Source organism: Caretta caretta, chromosome 14, assembly GCF_965140235.1.
Source record: "Caretta caretta isolate rCarCar2 chromosome 14, rCarCar1.hap1, whole genome shotgun sequence".
NCBI classification, from domain to species: Eukaryota; Metazoa; Chordata; order Testudines; family Cheloniidae; genus Caretta; species Caretta caretta.
The window spans coordinates 10,423,366-10,447,708 of NC_134219.1; the positions used below are offsets into that span (position 1 = coordinate 10,423,366).

General features: G+C 42.1%; 1 protein-coding gene across 4 annotated transcripts in view; it reads right to left on the minus strand.

The window, feature by feature from the left end:
- Positions 1 to 24,343, minus strand: part of ANKFN1 (ankyrin repeat and fibronectin type III domain containing 1) — a 302,026-nt gene that overhangs the window by 24,015 nt on the left and 253,668 nt on the right. For all 4 annotated transcript variants that reach the window (XM_048818066.2, XM_075119245.1, XM_075119244.1 and 1 more), the window contains 7 exons: positions 21,629 to 21,719; positions 17,398 to 17,505; positions 9,337 to 9,436; positions 7,974 to 8,106; positions 6,692 to 6,808; positions 2,328 to 2,543; positions 169 to 335 (listed from right to left, as the gene is read on the minus strand). In XM_048818066.2, the coding sequence (XP_048674023.1) occupies positions 169 to 335; positions 2,328 to 2,543; positions 6,692 to 6,808; positions 7,974 to 8,106; positions 9,337 to 9,436; positions 17,398 to 17,505; positions 21,629 to 21,719 (932 nt within the window). The remainder of the gene's footprint in view (positions 1 to 168; positions 336 to 2,327; positions 2,544 to 6,691; positions 6,809 to 7,973; positions 8,107 to 9,336; positions 9,437 to 17,397; positions 17,506 to 21,628; positions 21,720 to 24,343) is intronic.

The window sequence follows — 24,343 nt, forward strand, 5'->3', positions numbered from 1 at the left end:
TTGGTTAGTCTCTAAGGTGCCACAAGTCCTCCTTTTCTTTCTATTTATATGGTAGATTTCATATTTGGTGCCACATAAACCGAACATATTTTCACACACTTGGCACCTGAGTTTCCAAGTTTGATCAACTGTCTTAAACTAATGAGTATTTAAAAAAAAATCACTTACTTGGAAACATTGCTGTTGTCTCGGATTTTAACATGACACAGAATGTTGGGCAGCTTTTGCAGTACAAGGACTTTGATTTGATCTACAGAGCTGCAGAGTTTCAGGTAACCCAGATACAAGCCAGGAGGGAGGCGCTGCTGGCTTCTTTTGTGGTAGAAAAGTGTTTCCTGTTCGAACAGAAACATTCCTACATATAAATGCCCGTTTTCCCCCAGATAAGAAGAGAGATCTGCTAATGCTTTTATAGCAGGTCTTTTGCTTTAAGAGTGTCCTGAACCCAGAAAAACATGTAAGCACATGCTTAACTCTCGGCACAGCCACAATCCTCTTGCAGTTAGGAATGTTAAGCTTGATGCACTGAGGCTACTCGTGCTTAAAGTTAAGCATGTGCTTAAATGTTTTGGTGGATCAGGTGCTCAGAGTGCTCAGCACCTTGTAGGAGTCAGCTGTAAAACAATAACTATCCAAAAATAAGAAGCATGTTGCAGTCCTAAAGCAAAATTCTCCTCTCTGATCTGTGCTCCGGGCTCTTTTATGCACAGTGTAAGTCGCCAGTGAACTCCTTCTACAGTTACTAACATCAATGAGGAGTTTTCTGTGTGCACCAGGTTGTCAAGTATAGTACCAAAGTAAAATGTATTGTCAAATGAATCACTACATTTTCAACACAATGAACTTTACCATCAAAAAGAGCCTGGAAAGGACTGGCACCGATGTTCTCTTCACTGTAGCTAGCAGACATTAACCGGGCTATGTATAGCATTCCCCAAAGATTACCTTAATAAATGAAGTTGACGGCCATCCTGAGTAATGTGTCCCTCTGCAATGAGTAAGGATTAAGCCACCTGGCCCTCTGCCTTCACCCTTGGAACCATCACATTATTTGCCAGTGCTATGCTTGGCTCTAACTAGTGCAATTAGATCTTCATTTTCATGAGCACTTCATGAACAAAATACCCGCCTGATGATTCAACATGTAATACAAGAAAGGGAGGGCATTACACAGGAATGTGCAAACCATTAGGGGGAAATTTTTCCACTAGGATCTCTGTGGAAACCTGATCGGACCTGTATTTTGTGTTTCCTGATATAAAACTTTTGCCCAGATTGGGATTTTTTTGCACCTGTGAGACATATTTTATATAGTACGTCGAGCACCAGATCAAGTATATTTTATTGTCATTTGGAAATCTTTTAATTTACCCCAAACCTTGCAATGTGTATGTATGATTACCCATCAGCTTCTGGTGCACAAAAGCACACAGTCACCACCCAAGAAAATGACCATAAATCACAATTAGCCACAGTAGTCAATATCTAGCTGAAGTGACCCAAGACAGAGCTAAGACAATAACTTGTCTGGAAGTATTTCCAATGAGGAGGTGATCCCTAGGTTTAGAGAGAAGAGATATTGATAAATCGTTCTGTAGGATATATCCTGCTGTCACTTACACACAACTTCTCTTGACTTCAATATGAGTTATGTGCATGAGACAACAGAAGGATGTGACTTTAATAGACACAGTTCTGCAAGGTACAGAGCACCTGCAACTCACAGATGTTAAATGGGAGTTGGGGGTGCTCTTCACCTTGCAGGATCACTCCAATATCTTGGCGTCATTCCACCACTGAAGTCCACTGGGAATTTGACGTAAAAACAGATGGGAGGATATGGTCTGTAGATAATTCAATGGGAGCTGATTTCATTGGGAGTTGAGGGCCCTCAGCAACTCCCAGAAACTTGAGTTTGTCTGGGTTCAAAAATAAAACCTGGTTTTAGTGATCAATCTCTGATGGAAAAATCATATAGTCTATAATAGAAAATGGCAGCTTCTCTATAGCTGTTCAGAGCCATTCTATAAGAGAGAATTACATCCCTTGCTATACAATTCTACAGCATGGTTCCAAAAACCTACAGAAAATATATCAGTCTCCTTTATATACTATAGGTCTTTAAAGTCATTTCTATAGAATCTTATTAGTTTTATTCATATTAAGAGCTCAATCCAATGCCCACTGAAGGCAATGGAAGACTTTACTCTCAATGGGAGCCTTTCCATGCATTGTAATGGGCATTGGATCAGGGTCTAAAACCTGTAAGACTTTTCCATAAAGCATGCTCACAGTCACAGGCTTTTAAAAATTAATAAAAGTGCTACCTGGATTGTTATGAGCAAGATGTCTAATGCCGTTGGCTCCTCGGGAGTTGAAAGGGATTTTCTCTGGCTTTGTAGCTTGGATATTTGCATCCATTTGCCATTAAAAAATGAATAGAGAGTCTCTACTTCTCTTATCGTAACTATCAGGATATTGCCATGTCTGTCCTTGATCGGCTCGTAATAAACTCTGCCTAAGTTGTGAGTTCCCAGCAAGTTCTAGAAAGGAAGCAGATTACAAAGGACAATATTAGCCATTACACATCAGGAGGGTGACATTTCTGGCGTAGGCCTAGCTCTGTTCCCACTGAACTCAATGAGTGTTTTGCCACTGACCTCAGGAGGAGCTGGTTAGGCCAATGCAAAGCACTTCTGCTATTTCAACCCTATGTCCAACATCATTCAGAGCAATCAGAGAAAAATTCTGCCCTGGGTTGCATGTGTGAGAATTGCATTGTAGAATTTGGGGGCAATTCCTCAGCTGGTGTAGACAGAGGTTACTGGTAAATATCAATCTGATCATTATGACAAAAGGTCTTTTTAAAAGTCCAAATTGCAATGACATACACAACCTAGGGCAGAATTTTTTTTTCTAGTTGCATCAAGGTCTGTGAATATAGGGTGGGATTTTCAAAAGCACTCAGTGTTGGCCTAACTCTGCTCCCATTTACTTCAATGGAATCAAGCTGATTTATATTGACTGAAGATCTGCATACACATTCCAACCTATCCAGGTCTGATTGTGGGATACAATGGGTGTCAAAGACGCTGTACAAGGGACACCAAAATGACTGATTCTGGAAACTTAAAATGCTGTTGAACTCCCTCCTTTAGGGTCAGTCACTTTCTATAAATTCAGGTTCATTATTTTTTCTGATGTAATTTATTTCCAGCAGTAAAAGTGAGGGGACACCAAATATGTGCGGAATGCAGGTCAGGTAAATCTGGGACTAAAATGAGTGATGTCTCTTGACAAGAGGGACTTTTGAGAGGTATTGATCCGCCCCTTTTATTTTGAAAACCAAAAATGTGCTAGACAAAAACAGCAGAGACCCTAACAATCTGCCAGGCCAAAATTTTTCTGGCAAAATATCTGAAGATTAAATAAATTTATTAAAAAGAACAAAACTAACCTCTGTCAAAATCCCTTTCCCCACATAGGAAGAATCAGCTTGTTGATGTGAGCACACTGACTTCAGTGACCAGCCACTGAAGAGGTTCCCAGATGTCTTAAAGAAAAATGCCTAACATTTAAAATATGCTCATGACTTTCGGAGTTTTCAAGAGATCTACAGTAAGCTGGTAAGGGGTGGAGATTGTTTAAAAGGAAAAACTCAATTGACAATGTAGCACATTGTACATATAGGAAAGTATGTAGCTGTACTTTAACTTAATGACATTCTGCACTGATAGATTACCCTGAGTTGATTTATCTGCACTTAGCAGGCACTATTTACTTATAATCTGTATTATTAAATTGTTTATAAACTAAGCACTCAAGGTAGTCAGTACAGTGGCTGTCATTTATAAGTAGCTTTAAGTAGCTATTTTAGTTTTATGTAGCCCTCTCTAGGGCATACTGGAGAAGGCTATGTTGCCACATGCTCTTCTTTTTTGCTGCCTGTAAAGATTAGCCTCCTAACCCTACCAGCATGGCAGGGGGTAGATTTTGCAGTACGTACTGGCATATGTGTCTAGGAAGGGGATGGGAGACAGTACACTAGCCAGAAGCTGGTCATATATTTGCCATTTTTAATTAAACCTGTTGTAATGGGATTATTGACAGCACTAGATTCTGAACTGAATTCCAGCAGACAGAATGGAAGAGCCTATGATGACTCAAGAACATATTGCTAGTACACAAGCAAAAAACATTTTTGAGCCTCCCCCTGCGGCGTGGCATTCTATCACTTATGTTTTGTTTGCTCTAGTTGTCTAATGGTAGCAGCAGGCAAAATTACAATCCCCAGTCTCTTTGAGTCCACTGATCCAGTCCCTTACCAGCTGTGTTGTCACTGATTTCTCCCACTCTGTCCTAAGTTCCTATGGAGTCAGTCTGTTAAACAGCCTCAATAAAGTTTATTCAACTGTATAAACTTTATTGAGACCCTTCATGGGTAGATTCCATTAGAGCACATACGGCTAAAGGCTGGCAGATTGGTGACAGTCCTATGTTCATCAGGGGACCAAACTGATAGAACAAATGTTTAGGATGATAAATTTGCCAAAAAAACCACCAGAGCAGTATACCACAGGGACAAACACACCATCTTTCTATGCTTCCAGCTCTTCTCTTATAACTGCTGCTAGCAAATCGAATGCAATGTGCCCAATATCTTGGGTATCTCAAAATACAGTCTCTGTACATTTACAAAGAGTATTAACAACAATGGTCTGTTAAAGACAATCTGCGCAGGCAAAATTAAACTCAGCTCAGCATAGGAATGTGTGCCACAGAAACCAAGCTCGCCGCTCTATATGGAGGCATTCAGCAAATATGGTGAAATCTGTGAAGTGACCACTCAAAGCTCTGACAAGCATCTATTGCTTAAAATAGGTGGTTCTATAATAAGGGGTATGTCTACACTTCAAGCTGGGGGGATGCAGGGCGGTCCCAGCTCAAGGAGACATACTCGTGCTAGCTCTCATCGACCTAACATAGTAGCTGTGGGGGCATGAGCTGCAGAACAGGCTGGCTTTCCTGAGTACACACCTAGGGTCACGAACAGGTACATACTCGGTGTGGCTAGCCCATCCTGCCACTCACATCGCCATGGCTATTTTTAGCACAGTAGCTTGATGAGAGCTCCTGCAAGTTTTCAACTTGAGCTGGGGCTCACATCCCCTCCTCGATTGGTGCAGTCATAGCCTAAGAGGGAGCAGACGTGTACTCCAGACATTTGCAGATATTTTGGGTCTACCTCCCAAGACAGGTGGCTGCCTGGGAAGGCTGGTCTCGGGCACAGCTTTCATTGTAGATAAATAAAAAACTAATATAAAGATATTCCTAATATGCCCACATCGCTAGTTTGTCACTAGGTGCCAGAATATCATGGATACCATAAAACTCCGTTTTTGACGTGATTTGGAATAGGAATAAGAGTGGTCTTGTAGTGACACACCAGCTGGGACTCAGGCAAGCTGGGTTCCCTCCATGGCTCTGCTCTAGATTTTCTGGGTAACTTTGAGCAAGTCATTTAAAAAAAAACAAAAAAACCAAAACCAAAACCCCTCTGTGCCTCAGTTTCCCTATCTGTAAAATGAACTAAATACATTAATGTTTGATTTAGTTGGGGATTGGTCCTGCTTTGAGCAGGGGGTTGGACTAGATGACCTCCTGAGGTCCCTTCCAACCCTGATAATTCTAATGTCCTGGTGATTGGGATGGGGGGGCATAGAAATACTCAGATAGATTGACAGCTCTGGTGTATAAAGGCCCCAGGTAAGTCATTTATTTCACCATGCAGTTTCCTGAGATCTAGGATTATTATCATTATCAATAATTATTTGCATCTAAAGACCACAACTGAGAAAGGGGCCCCATTGTGTTAGGCACCCTATGTACGCATGACACTCCGCCCTCCCCAGAGAGTTTACAGTCTACATACACAAATCACATCAAAGGTGGGGAAAAGGAAGTGTTATTAATGTGTCTGATCAATTTTTCTTTGACAATCTCTATTCAATTCTGTAAGCCTATAGCCAGGAAGGATGGTCTTGTGGTTACACCACTGACCTGTGACTCTGGAGAGCTAAATTCAATTGCCACCACAGACTTCATATGTAACTGTGGGCTTCCATTGACATGTGATGGGATTTGTGTCTGTAAATGAGTATAATAATGCACCCAAACTTTTGTCTGCCATGTCATTTTTGACTACAAGTTCTCTGGGGCAGGGGCTGTCTCTTCCTGTGTGTGTGCCCAGCACCTTCCACAAAGGGGCTCTAATCTTGCTTGAGGCCTATAAGTGCTACAGTAATACAAATAACGGTAATATAAAGGTCTTTTCCATATGAGGCATCTTGGCCTTTGAGTAATATATCTCAGGGTTATGATTGCTGCTCTCTTTCTGTGTGTCCCCGACCTGCAAAATCTTGGACGTATTTGGGATATTTATTTGCTGCATTATGTTTGTTTCTTCTTCTGTCATTGTTTCTCCTTCCCCCTCGCTTCCTAGGGTTTACTTTTTACCTGACCACTCTTTTCCAGCAGGAGATATAGGTGCAGCAGCTCACTTCACAGCAGATGGTAATACTACTCCCAAGGACGAGCCCGTGGGGAATGCTAAGGCAGAGAACAGCTGGTAGCACCTTTCCTCAGAGACCATGAATGAAATTAACGACTGAAAATATGCAGTGCAACTAACCTGTAACTGTGCAGTTGCTGAGACCATCTTTTGCCTGGCTTGAAGTGCTGTTGATGAGGACATGGATATGGACATATTCTGCCTCAGCCATCTGATATCATCCCACATACAAGACAGCTGCAAAATATATGTCACAGTTCAATCCCCTTTGTTCTCAGTGCTTGAAAAGCCGGCAGCAAAAATAAAAGCATATTTGGCTTTGGAAAAATCAGTAGCTATTGTTCATTTTGAGTTTCTGTGGGTGGTACTAAAGCAGAGAGTTACTGACTGGAGAGAAAGAGAGAGCGCGCCTTAGAAAAAGATCCCATATCTAGCTACAGAGAGAGCGAGCATTTCATAAACAGCATGCACCTATCCCGGTTCATCTGTGGATTTTCATGTAAGATTGATTCAGTGTCCACTTGGGTTAAAAAATAATGTGAAGATGTCTTTAATCCTGGACAATCAAAACACCAGCCCTTGAAACTTCTGGTCAGTGGTTAATGTTCTTTAACTCCTTCCTTCTTTCCCCAGAAGCCCTTAAATAACAGTAACTGGAAATCGGGTCATGTGGGATTAGACATCTCAGTGAATGAATTCTGCTTTGGCCAGTGCCTTCCATGCCCATCAATGGGTTAGGCAGGATTTATCCCTTAAAAATGTTAGAAGGAAAAATAATTAACCCAAGCAAAAAGTACCGTGCTCAGGGCCGGCTCTAGGCACCAGCAAAGCAAGCATGTGCTTAGGGCGGCACATTTCCAGGGGCGGCCTTCCGGCCACCTTTTCTTTTTGGGGCAGTTGTGCTCTCGGAGCTGCGCCCCTTAGACGGAGTGAGGGTGCCACGCCCCCGGCCGCAGAGGGAAGGGGAAGCCCCAGCCCTGGGATGCTGAGCTGCCAGGGCCCTGCCGCTACCTGGGGAGGAGAGGGCGAGTCCTGCCGGGGAGCCGGGGCTGCGCCCCCTCATCTGCGCCCTGGCTGCTGCGCTGCCTTGTGCCACCCCTTATATCGGGGCTTCTCTGCGCGGCCGGGCGGGGGAGGGGGCAAAGCCCCTGCAGGCGCTGGGAGAAGGTGACATCACTCCCTCCGCTTCCAGCGCCACCCGCGAGCCCCAGCCCCACCTGAGCTTGGGGTGGAAATTTTTTTCCGTGGGGCGACAAAAAACCTAGAGCTGGCCCTGACTGTGCTTCATCACTTAGCTTCTTCACTCCTGTCATGTTTTGTTCCAGAAATATACTAAGGTTGGAGCAATTTCTGGTACAGACCACTCATTGAGAGTCACTATATGAAATTAGATGCCTGTTACCTTTGTGAACCACAGAAAATCCTGCATAATGGAACTGGTGTGAGAGTCATCAATTTCCACAATTGGGATTTGATCTTCATTGGTTACTAACAGGTTGTCTTTGTAATAAAATATGACAGCTATGTAGAGTCCACTGAAAGGAAGAAAGACAAACAAGAAAGTGAGCAATCAGAGTCTCAATAGCTGTCTAAATCAGCACCAAGTGTCCTGGATAGGCAAAGACACATAGCTCCATAGATTCTAAGGTCAGAAGGGACACTTTTGATAATCTAGTCTGACCTCTTGCGTAACACAGGCCATAGAACTTCAGCCAGTGATTCCTGCAAAATGGTCACAGGAAATGTATTGCTCCAAACAAAAGAAACTACCACAATGTCGTTATCTAGGACTCTGATCTGCACGGCTTGCTCAAGTAAAACAACCCGTTGACATCCATTTCAGCGGGATTTTTGCCTGAGTAAATAGTGGATGATTGGGGTCATTATGTTTTCTGAAATCATGAAATGTTAGTATTTGGTACAAATAATGGGTCAAGTTCTGCTCATTTCTACACCAGTGTAAATCTGGAGTAAATCCACTCAAATCAACAGGGCTATTATGGATTTACATAAATGTTCCAGGGTATAATTTGGCCAGCATATCTGCAAAACTGGTCATAGAAATCATTCCTTTCAATATTTACTCTTGTAATTAGTGACATAAACCAGTCGCTTTAGGGAATTTAAAGACCCCAGAGAGCACTTTTGGAAGAATCAAAACTCTTATCAAAACACAAAGAAGAAAAAGCAAACGGAACGCTCTTGGTGATGAAAGAAGTAATAATCCAGTGTGGGCAACTTTCATTTACTGAAACCAAACCATCAAGGCTCAGTGCTGCCTGGGTCACCAAGGTCGCAGAACTAGCTAAAAATATTAGGGACCTCTCAGGTGGGTTGCTTGCTGGTGAAGGGGTATTATAAATATACGTAAGCAGGCTGTCAACACCCTACATTTTATGTCATAAACAAACGAAATTCCACTACTGAGCAGCAACAAAACCAGCATGTCAAAAACATTTAAATCACAGCATTGTGGTTTTGCGTGCAAAGTTCCATGATGTTATAAGTCCGCCGCCAGCAAGACAATGGCAAGATTCCCATTGACTTCAGTGGGTGCTGGCTCAGGCTCAATGAGCCTCATTTTCCACTCAGCCACCCCTGTTTTTTATACCTTCATGGACTTCACCACGGTTATGTCTGATTTACGGCAATTTAAGCCACAGGAGAACGTGTCCATAGCTATGTCTGAGTTGCGGTCTTTTGGGTGTCTAAGCTCCCATTTGTAGCTAAATTGGCATTTTGGGAAAATGAAATATATGACAAACCGTTTCAGAGTCTTCACAAACTTGTTTGAAGAATGGAAAAGATGCTTCAGGCTCCTGGAGACTGATTGCTTGCGACCAGCATTCTGTAGTTTAGAACTTTCTAAAATGGAAAATAAAAACCAACAAAAAAATCAGAGTGTGACTTTAAGGTTACAGTAAAATATAAAGAAAATTTGTGTCTTCCCATCTCATTACTTTCAGTATGTTTATGCCTATCCACAGACAAGCATTTCAAGAATGCACCCCTTTTCCTTACGTGTTCATGCTGTCGGTGATCAGGAAGATTAAAATGATCTCCTAATGCAAATGAAATCTGGAAAAAAATCTTGTTAGTTTGCTCCCAAGCAAGGACAGGCCTGAATCAATGTCTTGGATCTTGAGCTTTATGCCATTCAAAATCTGGTTCTGAATTTTGCAAATGGTCCCTATAATTATAATGGATGGAAACAAAGCTCCAGATCTGAATGCCCTTGAATTTTATGATGCTTGAAGTCATGTTCCAAATTTTGTGACTTGAGCCCATCTATACTCTCAAGCTCCTAGTAATGGAACAATTGATCTCCTTGTTTTGGTTTTAAACACTTAGAAAGGAGGGATGAGACTTACAAAAGCAATGTCAGACATTAACATTTTGGTGACATCAATAAAAGATTAAATAAGACAGCGTAAGTGTCTACATGAATACTTAGTTCGTGGCAAGCTGAGGTGTAAATCTACCTTACTGTGTGTCTGACTGTAAACGTGTGATGGGTGGATCAGATCTGATAACAGAAGAAATCACCCTTTTCAGAGGTTCTAAAAAATTTGGTTAATGTTTTATTGGTTACATCGCTTTTAGCTTTCTTGAGTCTCTGCTAAAATAGTGTTCTGAGGGCCTGATCCGATTTCCTTTGAAGCCAATAAAAAGACTCCCAATGGGAGTTGGGGGGAACTGTTATGAGAGTGCTCTACAAAAGATATATGTAAATAGTTTTTAGAGGATGTGCCAGTAAATAGCACTCAAGAACTTGCAGCACTGTGCACAGGTTTTGTACAACCAGTAAAAGTCACTGTTGTGCTTTGCAAATCGCTTTTGGTGTATAGTTTTTTACATGCAGCTCTCAAGAGGAGCAGGCTTTCAAAACCGGTTTTACACTGATGAAACTCCATTGACTTCAACGGAGTCACTTCTATTTAACACTGGCGTCAAAGAGAGGAGAACCAGTCCGAGAGAGACAAGTCTCATGGTATTTCTGGCTGATCTGGAAAGAAAGAAGGGTAATTGTGTGAAATTACAGTTCAGTTTTAAAAGGCCAAGATGTTCTCATTGATTAGATGAAGTCTGGATAAGCATCTGGACTGAACCTCCAATACATCTGTAGGTTAACCTTTCTGTTTTGGAAAAGCTTATTATCCTGCCAGCTCTTTGCCGAAAACTGTTTGTTGCATGTTGCTAATCAGTCTCCTTGGATATTCTCAGGGTAACATATTTTCCTCGTGCCTCTAATGCTCAATAGAAGGTGTCTGACTGTGGCTCCTTAACAAGTTCTAAGTCTGAACATTTAAATTTGTTCCTGTCAATACCCCATCTGTGGAAATACTCAACATATTTTAAAATGATGAATAAATTTGCACCGTAATTTGCACATTGAAGACCACAGAAAGAAGATACATTGTTAGCATAATTATTGCTCTGCCGAACAGCAAACACAAAGAGAACAAGTGAGGTGAATTTATTATGCAATGATACAGTTCAGAGATGGGAAAAACTTATTAGGTCATCAAATCCATACTCTTTCCAGTGCAAAACTCTTCTCAATTGTATTGTCTCTAGTGCTTTGTCTGGTCTAGTTTTAGATGTCTCAAGCTAAGTTCTTCCCTTGGAAGATTATTCCTTTTATCATTATTTATTATTTACTAATTGTATTTTATTAGTGCATAGAGACCTCAATCAGATCATACCTCCATTGGGCCAGGCTCTGCAAAGACACAGGGCCAGATACTGCCCCCTTTACTTATGCTGAGTAGCTGTTTTCTACACAAGTATTCTCATTGATTTGAATGGGACTACATCGGTAGTAAGCTGCTACTCACCATGAGTACAGGTAGCAAAATCTGTCCCACACTGTAAAACAATCTCGTCTCCAAAGAATTTATGGATGGGGTTTTCAAAAATAGCCAGTATTAGGGTTGGCTGGAAAACAAGAATTCCGCTGTGTGAAAAAAATTGAGGCTTTTGCATTTATTTTTGCTGTCTCTTCTGCCTGATTTTGAGCAGGAATTTGAACCCGGGACTCCCACATCCCAGCTAAGTCCCTAACCACTGAGTTAATGGCTATTCAAGGGTAGGCTTGTTCATCCCTCGCTCTCTCTCCTTCCTTCCGCCAACCCCTCTTCTCACTCTCCCATTTTGACCAGAAATTCCAACATGGGCCTGAGAAAACTTCCTGACAAACATTTCATCAACACCTATACGTTTCTGCAAAAAGTTTCAGTTTTGACAAATTTGGCATTTTCTGACCAGAAAAAAATGCGTCGTTGAAAAATTCCCAACCGGCTCGACTCAGCATTAGTGTATCACGGCTCCCATTGAAATCAGTGACAGCAGAGTTAGGCCGACATTAAGTTGCTTTTAAACATCTCAGCCTACAGTCTTAGAGACAAGAGGCAACAGGTGGAGGGAAGATAGGTGACGAATAATCTGAGCAATAATTTCACAACTAGGTCTCCCATAATGTAATGTTTTCTTATTCTTTGTATTGCAGTAGCAACTAGAGGCCCAAACTTGCTCGGCACTGCAATTAAGAGTTGGTTCTAGCCCCAAAGAGTTTACAATCTACAGAGTCAAGACAAAGGAAGGATTATTATCCCTGATTTACAGAGAATGAGAAACTGAGGCAGAGAGAGATTAAATGAGTGGCTCAAGGAAAGCCAGGCATTGAAGCCTGTCTCCCATGCCAGTGCCTTAACTAGGGCTATTCCTTCTCTCATGCCCTCTCTAGATCCTTTCTCCAACGTTCATCTTCAAATTACTTTTCCTTAATTTTACCCCATTACTCTAAGTAACACCCCTGACTCCTTCTTCAGTGTTTACATCCTTCAAATACTGGTTCTGCCTTCTCCCCGCCCCCTGGAGAACGACAGTACTTGGAAAACATTCTCATGGATCATTATTACTGCCAAGTGAGTGTATGTCAGTGTATCTCCATAATGTAAACCAAACACTGTGTTAAAGCTCATGGATCATGCTTCCTTTCCTCCTTGACTAAAACCAGTTTAGCAATACCATTTCCATCCTAATTATGTAAATTAGATTCTCTCCTGTGTATGCGGGAGCTGAGTTGCTACAGGCAAAGCAACATAACTCCACATAAAATGCCCAGAGATTATAGCACTGAAATAATAGGGAACATTTAAAGTGAGCACACATGCTATTGGGCTATTCAGTGGTTTGGATTCAGTCCACAGCTTCTTAGATGCCAACAGCAAAAGAAATAATGTAAAGCTACATAAAAGACTGTAAACTTTCCCACATTGTTGTTCGCTTTTGTTTTACAATCTTCTGTAAGTAGAAGCCAGCAATGTGGAGCTGGGATTAGAGGATAATTTGAATCCAGAGGAAATGGAATTTTAATAGTCTGTTATTTAATTAACTAATAAATAACATGGAGTGCCCCTACTAGTAAAATATCAGTAGCAGCAGAGCAAGTCAACATTAATAAATGATAAGACAACCACGCTATGAGCTCACTTAACAAAAGCCTTAGCACAAACATTTACTGGCAGAAATTAGGGAATTGCTAGTGATTAGATTGAGATCAGAAACATTTAAACTTGGATTGTGCTAAGCAATTAACCACCAATGTAAATTTATAACGGGGCAGTTTCTCTTTCTTTAGGCAGGATGTCTAACTGTTTCTTTGCTGTCCACTAAATAATGGAAAATGCAACTGATATTTAAAAAAAGCAACACACATAGAGTTGTGAAGGGATAAGAGCAAAACTGCACCCAGGCTTCCAGTGTACAATAATCATGGCACCAGTCTCTAAAAGAATCTCTGTTACTTTGTCTCTTCTGTTTTCCTGACAAGGAAGAACATTTGGATGGAAAGGGTCTGCTTGTCTATCATCCCATCACTGCAGAAGCAAGTACCTCTCTCACAACTGGTGTAAATGAGAAGTAACTCCTTTGATGTTGATGGAATTACACCAGCGTCAGATTGTTATTAGAGGAGACTCCAACCCAATGAGGCCAGGGGTTTCCATAGAAGTTATATTAATTCAGAGTGAAATTCAACCATAAAGCGGGTCAGCACAAGTCCTATTCAGGACTCAGAGCCCACTTACCCCTGTTTGAGGGCATAAGCAGTGCCTAGCCTTTGTGCTGACTTGGCACATGGGGCTGAAATTCACCCTGTGTGAAAATGGATCCAGTGGCTGGAAGCTGAAGCGAGACAAATTCAGACTAGAAAAAAAGGCGTACATTTTTAACAGTGAGAGCAATTAACCACTGGAACAACTTGCCTAAGAATGTGGTGGCTTCTCCATCACCTCAAGCCTTTGTAACAAGACTGGATGTCTTTCTACAAGAGATGCTCTAACTCAAAGAGAAGTTATGGGCTTGGTGCAGAAATGACTGAGTGAGGTTCTCTGGCCTGAGTTATAACAGAAGTTCAGACTGGATGGTCATCATGGTCTCTTCTGGCTTTATAATCTATGGATAGTTTTGTGCGTTGTTTTCAACCCATGGCATTATGAAAGCCCCCTCAGGCCTGGTATTTCATATTCACGCTAAACATTTAGTTCAAGCTAAAAACTTTTAAAATATGATGCACTATGAAATCAGGGCCCCCTCCCACCCCTTTGCTAAATGAAAAGAATGGGTTCTGCTGCTTATGAAAGAAATTACTACTAAAATATTTTTAAAAATTAACCTCTGACTTGTCCAGTAAAATATATTTACAACTAGGTCCCAGAAAGAAAATATTTGGAAAGCATTTCAGTGAAGACAAGGGTTTCTCTTGTAACAAAGCACCACACAATTACTTCTTCCTGCACAGAATTTGTTTGGAATCAATGATCCTACATTAAAAAAAGCACTTAAAAGTACAACTGAAGTATTGCCAGGACATATGTAATTGTAGTAACTTGGTTACGCTATTCTGTAGCATGGTATTATGAAGACAAATGGATGACTTTGTTGTTTGTAATCATCAGGATTTTCCAGAAGATTAAACATATGAAAGCAAAGCTTCCTAAGCAATTCCCTAGGAGATTTCATCATATCACAGAGCAGGTTCAAAAGCAACAGCTGATCTAATTCCAAAAGCTCTTAAACTCACTGTACATTCCAATGTATTCTTCCTGGTGCTTTTGTGAGCTTTTTACACACCAGGCCAAATTCCAGGCTTTCGTGCAAAGCCTGACAACCAGGCTTTGTGCAGAGCTCTTTGTGGAGACTGGGGAATTTACTCCTCCTTTATCATGCTGGAGCACTAACGCAGCTGCTGCCCTTAGAGTTCCCCTTATATAGGGAGATTTTGGTCAGTGGGATCTACACAGTCATGGATCTGTTACTGATGGTCATTCACCAAGGCAGCATGGTCTAGTGAATTGAGCACAAGGCTGGAGGCCAGGGAGGCCTGTGTTAAAATCCTACTTCTACTACTGTCTAGTCTTAATTTCTACTAAACACTGGGCCTGATTCTGCTCTCACTTAAACCAATGGAGTTACACAGGTAAAGATGGTCTGAGAGCAAATTCTGTCCTATTTTTCAGCTATGCTGCAGAAACAGACTCAGAGGGCCACATCCTCAGCGGACATAAATCAACAAAGCTTTATTGAAGTCAATATACCTATGCTGATTTACACTGGCTGAAACTCTGACCCTCAGATTTAAAGGTTTAACCTGAAGAGCGCTGTGTGGCCTAGTGGATTTGACATAAGACTGAGTGTCAGGAGACCAGGGTTGTGACACTAACTCATAGCCACTTCACCTCTCTGAGCCTCAGTCACTTCCTCTGTATAATGACATAACAACATTTACTTACACGCTGTTGGACGTGTTGTGAGGCCTAACTAAATAATGGGCCGGCTCCTCAGTTGGTGTAAATCACTGTGGCTCCATTGAGATCAGTGGAGCTGTGCTGATTTACTCCAGCTGAGGGGCTGGCTCAGTCTTTGCAAAGTGTTAGATTGATGAAAACTATTATGAAAGCCAGTTCTCAGTGGACAGGAGTCATGAGGTCCTTCCTTCCAGTCCGTGATCCACCCACTAGGCAACCCTTCTCCTGCTACAAACCTGGCTTTCCGTTCAGCTTGACAACTCCCAGCTGCAAATTGCAGAGCAAAAGTGACCTTGCAGTTCCCTCCCCCCACTGTACTTCAATGCAAACAGTTTCCAGGCGCCTCTAATTTCATAAAAATATTGAAATGGAAGGGGCTGACACCAGTTACACAGCTTAGGCAAGTCTCCAAAGGCTCTTTTATCATGTTACAATTCTCATTCATCCAATATGTGATGCTTTGCTACAACACAAGCGATTGAGAATTTTTATATGATCCAAAGTAAGAATGTGTGCCATGGCGGGTGCTGCCAGATGGTACTGTTCCAGAGAGTCTTCCAAATTCTTTTTCTTAGCATGCAAGAAAATGCTCAGCCTTGGGAAAACTCACTGTATTATTATTAGTTTTTCTAGGCAAGGAACAGAAATGGGAGTTGCGAAAGCAGCAGCCGAATTTGCTTTCTGCCTTGATCTCCAATTGGAGTCAATTCTTGAGGCAGAGGTGTTCCCTAGGAACTTGGCATTGGCTTAGGGCTGAGATTCCTGAAAGAATGGCTTGCCCTGCATGCAGTTTGTGACCACTTCTGCTCCAGGACTGGTGTGTGTGCAAATAAAATAAGCTACACTTAGAATATACCCGGACTCTGTATCATTTATTTCTCCTCCACTGAGAAGTTGACCTGAAAGACCCTGGACATCTGCTATTGCTCAGAGAGGGGAGACAGTCTCATGCAAAACAGCTCCTCTCATAGTCCTATATGAAGCCAGCTATTTAAGAGTCAGAATATGCAGTCTGCAGCTCACTTCCAAAATCCTCTACAAACGATGGTGTTTTTGTGACTCTTCATTGGAGAAACATTCTATTTTCTTGCAATATTTCTTTTCAATTTCCAAATAGCCTTGCTGAATTAAGTTGCCATAGTTACAATAGGACTGTGGCAGACCCTTGATCATCATGATTATGGCATATTTGCACTCAGAGAACTAAGGCTGCATCTTTCATGTTCAGTCTTAAGCACTTCTGTGAATGTGAATCATTTGATGCAGCTTGGAATATGATAAGTAAAACAGCAGGGGAAAATGACAACTTCACAGCAGTTTGATTTCTTCAGTTAAAACCAAATTCCAAGCTTTATTCCAGTTAGAAATCGGATTTAAAAAATAAATAGGAACATTTCAACAGTCGATATAGAAGAGAGACTTTTAAACAGCTTTAAAAAGTATCCCAGGCTGCTGCTTTGACTCTTGAGCTATCAAAGGCACAGTCTGGTTCCCATGAATGAAGAGCGCAGAACTGGCTGAGATTCGAACCCTCTCCCCGTTTTGGGTTGTTACGTTAAAAAAAAAACGTAGCAGTCTTGCCCTCACACTGGTTAGTACAACAATTTTTCATTCCATTGGCACCATCTCTGCTAGAGTACATAGTGTCTCCCATCTGGAGGCGGCCAAGTCCTCTCTGTTGATCCAAAATAGTTAAAAAAAAATTATTGGGGTAGGGGGCGGAGAATAGAAAGAGAGATCCTTGAAGCTTTTTCTTGGATCCCTGCATGAAAACAATTTTCAGGGAAGAACAATTAAATGAGAGCAGGGATGCATGCTTGCTTTCACATGTTTGCATCTGACTTATTGCAAGGGTTAAGAGCAAGATAGTACGCTCAAGTGATTCCAGATGGGCCAATATTAATATCTTTCTTTTCCTGATGAATGAGAAGGTATGACCCAGTTAGGAAACTGCTAAAATTACAGGCGCCACAGAGGCTTTGACTGGTGCCCTACCACAGATTTTTTTATCCTTACCTCGGCAACTGTAATGCTGATGAGCCGCTCGAACCTGCTGAAGGAGACGTTCCAGGGCTTCGGTATGTCCCCAGTGCCTAGGTTCTCTGCCATCGCAGTCTTTCCAGTCTGTTGAACAAAAGAAATAAACAGATGGAAATGTAAAGGAGGAGAAGAGGGCTCTAAAATGTTTTCTTGCTCCTCATGTTTCCTGGCTGTTGGGGGGGGGGATTTGCATATATGCACATGGGATGGAATGGCACTGCCTACACTATAAGCTTCCTCTCCCCCTGCAAAATAGATAATATAATAATAGCAATATAGGGCAAGAGATTCTAAAGAAATCAGCTCCCAGCAGCTTCTGTTGTGACAATTACTGCCAGAAACATCTAGCTGAGGTACCTATATGCCCCCCACTGCCATAGCTGGTCAGAAAATGGGGTTTACCATAGCCTCTGAATGTCTCACAATTGTTAATATAATTATCCTTTATCCCATTTTACAGATGGGGTGCTGAGACACAGAGAGAGACTAAGTGACGTGCCCAAGGTCACATGGGAAATCTGTTGTGGAGCAGAGAATCGAACCCAGGTCTCCTGATGGTGCCCAAACCATTGGAACATCCTTGCTTGCTGGGCTCAGCACTTTTGAAAACCTGTTCCTGGTTTGCTAGCTAAAATCTCAGCCTTACTAAAACCTTCCATCACAAATTCTTTGTCATGGGCATGAGAAAATCAACTGAGTTCATAAAATCCAGGCGAGCCATGATTTCAGATAATTTAAAATGTTATATTCACACTTCTTTTATTTACAAAAATAAAATGAAATAAAATAAAAAAAGACCTACACACCCCGGTTTCACAAATAAAAGCGTGCCCTTGGCATGTCAGTGCATCAACAGATTCCTTCTTCTCTTCTCAGCGGGCACAGAAGACATGCGCCACCAGCTAACTACTCACTTGCTGAACATACAGTACTAATTTAAGTTGAGAGTGACATATTCCTTCCCAGAGACTCAACATGCCAGAGCCCTAAATGTGTTTTAGCCTTGACTTGCTACAAAGATAACAAGCCCCACATATGGGTGGATGTAGTGGACAGTGGCTACTCCTATAGTCTATGGAAGTAACAGCTGTAGAGAAGTATCCTTTATGTCAGATATTCTGGTGGATGTCAAAAGCAATAACTTTTGTAGGTCAACACTGGGAGATCAATTCTTAGCTATATTCGGTATCCACTGGGTGCAGGTATGTGGGGAGACACATAGGAACCATTTGCTGCTCGCGGATCCTGGGGCCGGCTGGAAGCTGGTGTCATTTAGAACAGCTTGGTTTGGCCTTCAGAGGGACATCTGCCAGCTGGGGATGGCCAGAGCAGAGCAGCATTCTGGCCATACCTCTTTTATTGCCGAAGTTTTCCTCGAATACATTCACTGGAGCTGGGGCGGGGGGTTGGGGGTGGGGGGAGGGAGAGGGGTTAGAAGCCAGCACTCAATGAGTCCCCCATGCCAGGAGAATCTCCAGCCAAGAAGATTAATTGACTTTGCAATCCCTCGGTGCCTTGGGGGGTGGAATGGGAGTCAAGCTTGAACCCTGGATCTTTAATTCCCCTAACACATTGATTCTCAGCGACCGGTCCACGGGCCGGTGCCAGTCTCTGAGATATCCCTGGCACAGGCAGCAAGCTGGTCTCTGGGATCAGAAAGGTTGAGAAACTCTGCACTAGCATATTTTTCTGGCGGTCATTATAGACCATTTTATAGAGTGTTAAAGAATCTAACTTTAGTTCGTAGCTTAGGGCCAAATTCTGCTCGGTTACACCAGTGTCATTCCAGGGGCACACTGCTCTTGCTGAGTACTTGCTTTGCTAGCTTTCAAACCCAGTGGTAAAGGCAGTCCCCTGGATAAAGACCTTCTCACTAGAATAAGTCCTGCTGACTGTAAGTGGACCAATGAATAAATAGCATGTTGCTATTTAGCAAGCTGAAATTCTGACGTTAACGTTACCTCATAAAAAGAGTTGAAACTTAGGCTAACAGAGTCTCACTCAAGCTTGAGCGTGTGTCATTGAGGACACATAACAATGAAAATACACCATAATGGCCAGCTATACAACGGGATCTGGGCCTGCTTAATAGTACCGTGTTCCCCGAAGAAAACGTATGCCAATGGTCTTGTTGAAACACTGTTCTTTGACACACGGGGGCCGTGCGTAAATTTCCATATGTATCATGGGCGATGACTGGTCTCTTTCTACTGTTGCCATGCCTGACTCTTCTAAAAATAACACTGCAGCCTGCCACGAGTGCCCCACCTGCAGCCGTGGCACCATTGTCATAGAAGACATTGACTGGGAGGAGGTAGGGGAAAGGTGGCTTTACTCCACCTAGATTCTCAGAAGCTGTGGGGACAAAGTGGCCTTAATTCTTACTTAACTGGGGCTGCCTATGGCTGCTCTGCAACTTTGTGTCCCTGCAGCACCGAGCTCTATGAGCACTTCCTTTCCCACCCGTGATCCTCCAGAGCAACAGGGCCCACAAGGAAGGCCACTGTTCATTTGCTTATATCGACCCTAGGCTGCTCCTAAACTGGGGACATTCTCTCCCAGGCCACTGAAGCACCATAATGCTGCCAGAGTGGCATAGGCAGGCTGCAGGAAGGGCCACAGGGTTTTGGTTGGGGCTGGTCAAAAACTTTCCATCAAAACTGCTTTCGACAGAAAATTGGGTTTTTGATAAAAGGAAAAGTTTGCTGGAATGTGCCTGCTCTCCTTGAAAATGTTTGTTTGTTGGAATACCGAAAAAGCCAATCCCAAAAATTTTCACTTGAAAACCAATTTTTTGGGGGTGTGTGTGTGTGTGTGTGGGGGGGGTACTTGTGGGGAGAAGTTTTCAGTTAAAAAAAAAAAAGCAGGTTCTTTTAGATGCAAAGCCTTAACTTTCTCCAGGAAAATAAACCCCATTTTCTGACCAGCTCTTGTTTGGGTTCATAGTGCCTGATGGAAAGCCCACTGAAGTCTGTGACAAGACTTCATTTGACTTCAGTGGGCTTTGGATCAGGCCCTTCTTGCAAAGTATTTTTAAAAGGTTGAACAAGAATACAAAGAAAGAGGCACTGTCAGAAGGATGGGACAATACAATATTCCCAGAATAATACCTCAGTCCAATACAGGGCTCCAGTATAAAATGCCACTTGTTTTGTCAGGGGTTCCCTGCTCTGCAGGGTTATGCTGTTGACTGACACTGAGGGTTTGTCTGCACTTATTGGTGGACCCACTCTGCGGCGATCAATCCACCGGGGGTCAATTTGTTAGAGTAACTCTGGATTTATATTGGTGTAAGTGAGAGCAGAATTCGGTCCAGAATAAGCCAGTAGTACTGTAACAGCCTCATTTACCCAAATTCCACTTCCCACAACTCTCAGCTAGTTAGTGTCAGTCCAGCTTCCTTTATGTTCTCACATTACCATTCAAGCTTATTAACTGGTTACATTAGCCTAATAAAAGAAAGTGCGAATGCAATAAAATGAAAACCTTCACCACACTAATCAATACAAGGGAAGTTGTAATGTGCCTAGCCAATTCAGCAGTGAATACTAATCCAGGAAAAGTGACTAACAATAGGATGCCATTAGGATAAATTAAAAAATTGCAAAAGAAAAATTACGGTCCCAGTGGAGTTTCAGCAAACCCACCATGATTTTTAAAAAGAAGGCGGGTTTCAGACATGTGGAACACTTTAACTACTACTTAACTACTACTGTGAACATGCATGCACATAAGTATCTCTACTTATATGAGCAGTCCATTAACTTCATGGAGAATTAACACCTCTCAAAATCTTAAAGGATTGGACCCACCAATGTTTGTTTCAGTGCAATGCACAGGGCAGAATTGTCTGCGCTATCAATGTTTTCCTGATGGTAGTTCAGATTCAGACTATGATCTTCTCTTTTCCTTACATTATAGAAAGTTCAATATGACAGAAGCCTATTAAAGGACATAAGGATCAAAATCCTAACTCTTGTGCATATATGTATACAGGATCAGGTCCTAAAGAGACAACCTGCTGACAAAGGACTGGAAAAAGTGTGGAAGTGGAAACAGTACAGGATAATTCTTTCCAGGTTTTTTTTGTTTGAAGTTATATTTTATTTATTTCATTCCTGGGTGACAATGGGTCAAATTCACTTTAAAAACAAAAAGACTCTGATAAAGTAGCTCTAATAAATCAATCATGGTGATCTTAACCTACTAGAAGGAGAAGCACAGGCAGGAGTGGTAGTCTGTGAAGGTCCCCATCCTTTCATGTTGTATGCTGAGACACGAGCGTAATAACTTTGGCCCTGCAAATGCGTTGAAATGGAAACAAAATGTTATTAAACATTTCACTTAAAAATATTAACAGTAATACTTTGCACTTTGCTTCTTCAATGCCCCATACAAACATCAACTAATGAACCCCTTATCATAGCGACTTTTAAAATTACTTATAGCCAGTTCTACAATCCTAACTCATACCTAATAGGGCCACTGAACTCAATAATTGGTGCAGAGAAGTTAAATGACTTGCCCGGGGCTATACAGTGAGTCAGTGGCAAAGTGGTGAAATCAGAGAGATTAGTATGTACGTACTACTCACTCTAAAGGTCATAGAATCAGGGCCTATGAAAATATATAATGAACTAATGATTACAGTTTTAGGGGTTTTTTGTTTGTTTGTTTGTCTCCCAGCAGTAGAGTAATCCCTATGACTGGGATCAATAGAAATCTGCTTTGTTTAAATACTAAAAAGTTTACCCAAAGCTTATCTAACTGTCCATCCTCTTTGGTCTAAAAAACTGGGCTGGAGTTGCTATGAGAACAGATGTTTTTGCTAGATTTACAGCACTTCCCATTCTAGTTAGGTTGGAAAAACTGCAGAAACAGCCTCCCTCTGTGATATTTTGGTCCTTCTCCTCTGGTCCTGGAGGAACCCAGGAAGCACTGAGGCTGGCAAAGGTGAAACGCAAACAAACTAAACGTTAAAACAACTTTTCTGAAGTTGAAAATAGGTTCTGGTTCAGTTCAAACCAGAGGTACAAAGATGATTGATTCCTTACTAATCCAATCTGTTTTGACCATTGCTTGTCTACATGGCACAAATCTGGACTATGGGGGTATGAACTGTACAGTGCTCTAACGTGTTGAGCTGTAACTGCTCCATGTAGACCTTGCTGGCACAAAACCGAAAGATATCCAGCTCACACTGATGTAAAGTAGAACCTCAGAATTACGAACACCAGAGTTACGAACTGACTGGTCAACCACACACCTCATTTGGAACCAGAAGTATGCAATCAGGCAGCAGTAGAGACAAAACGAACAAACAAAAAGCAAACACAGTATTGTGTTAAATGTAAATAACTAAAAAAAATAAAGGGAAAGCAGCATTTTTCTTCTGCATAGTAAAGTTTCAAAACTTTATTAAGTCAACATTCAGTTGTAAACTTTTAAAAGAACAACCATAACGTTTTGTTCAAAGTTACAAACATTTCAGAGTTACAGACAACCTCCATTCCCGAGGTGTTCATAACTTTGAAGTTCTACTGTAGTCCCCTTTCAAACAGGATTACATGAATGTATACTAGATACCTTTTAGTTTACACTGGTGGAGTCAACCTGGAACAGTTAGAGCATGACTCGTTAGATTGCTCTACAATTCACACCCCTGTAGTCCAGACTCTGGTAATGTGTAGACAAGCCCTACGAATATAACTAAGGATGAGGTCCTTATATCCTTACTCACATTGGAGTATGCATCCGATGAAGTGAGCTGTAGCTCACGAAAGCTTATGCTCAAATAAATTGGTTAGTCTCTAAGGTGCCACAAGTCCTCCTTTTCTTTTTGCGAATACAGACTAACACGGCTGTTACTCTGAAACCTGTCACATTGGAGAGTGCCTTATTTCACAAGGAATCCCTAGGGGACTGATTCTCATTTGCATGAAGTTGTCCGTATGCCGCTCTGGCAATGGTAACAGGCCTCAGTATAAATGAGAATCAGGCTCACTGACTTCAGTGGGACTACTGGTGCATCAGGGTGGCAGATTCTGGTCCTTAGGACCCAGTCCTGCGAATAGTGTTTAGTCCCACTAACACCACAGTAGTAAGCTACTTCCAGCACTATGTGTTGGCAGGATCAGGACCTTAACTCGCTTGTAAGCTTGTGGGCAGATTCACCAGCCACAGAAGGAAACTACAGGCTTCTTTGTTCTATCTCAGGTACTTACATGGTCAATTTACTGTAGTATCCAAGTGCCTTGCAAGCTTCTCACAACAAATCTGTGAGGTAGGGAAGTCCTAGTGGGGGCAGAGAGGGTAAGTGACTAGCCCAAGATCATGCAGGGAGTCTGTGGCAGTGTAGGGATCTGAAGCCAGGCCTCCCCACTCCTACATGAGTGCCCTAGTCACTGGGCCAGCCTTCCCCTGCAACTCACAGCAATTTCCTCAGGACTTGTTTTGTTTCCAAAATTCAAAACTAGAGCAAATAAACTCAAGCTACTGAATTATAAATGCCTCAGGCATTTCCAGCCTCACACAACTGGGAGAGAGGACACATCCTTTGTGGCAGTCTCCTTTGCATCAGCTTCCTCTTTCCTTTTATAACTCTGCCTGGATCAGCCATGCGATAGGCGGGAACCTGGTAACTCCCTACACGCTCGAGTGCCTTTACACCTCGTCACACCACCAGAGCTAGGATACTCAGAACTAGGGCTGGTGTTCACTCCTTACTTCATTCCATTGTAGCTAGGTAGTACAGCTGAGTACTTAAATAGCTCAGCTACAAAGCATCAGGTAAGGAAGGCAGGAGAAGGAATGTATAGTGATTGAGTGTGTGGCAGATTGCAATTTACTGCATTTTGACAACTACAATCTCAGCTGGAATGGATCGTCTCTTGACTGAGACTGTGTAGTGCAAATAAGTGAT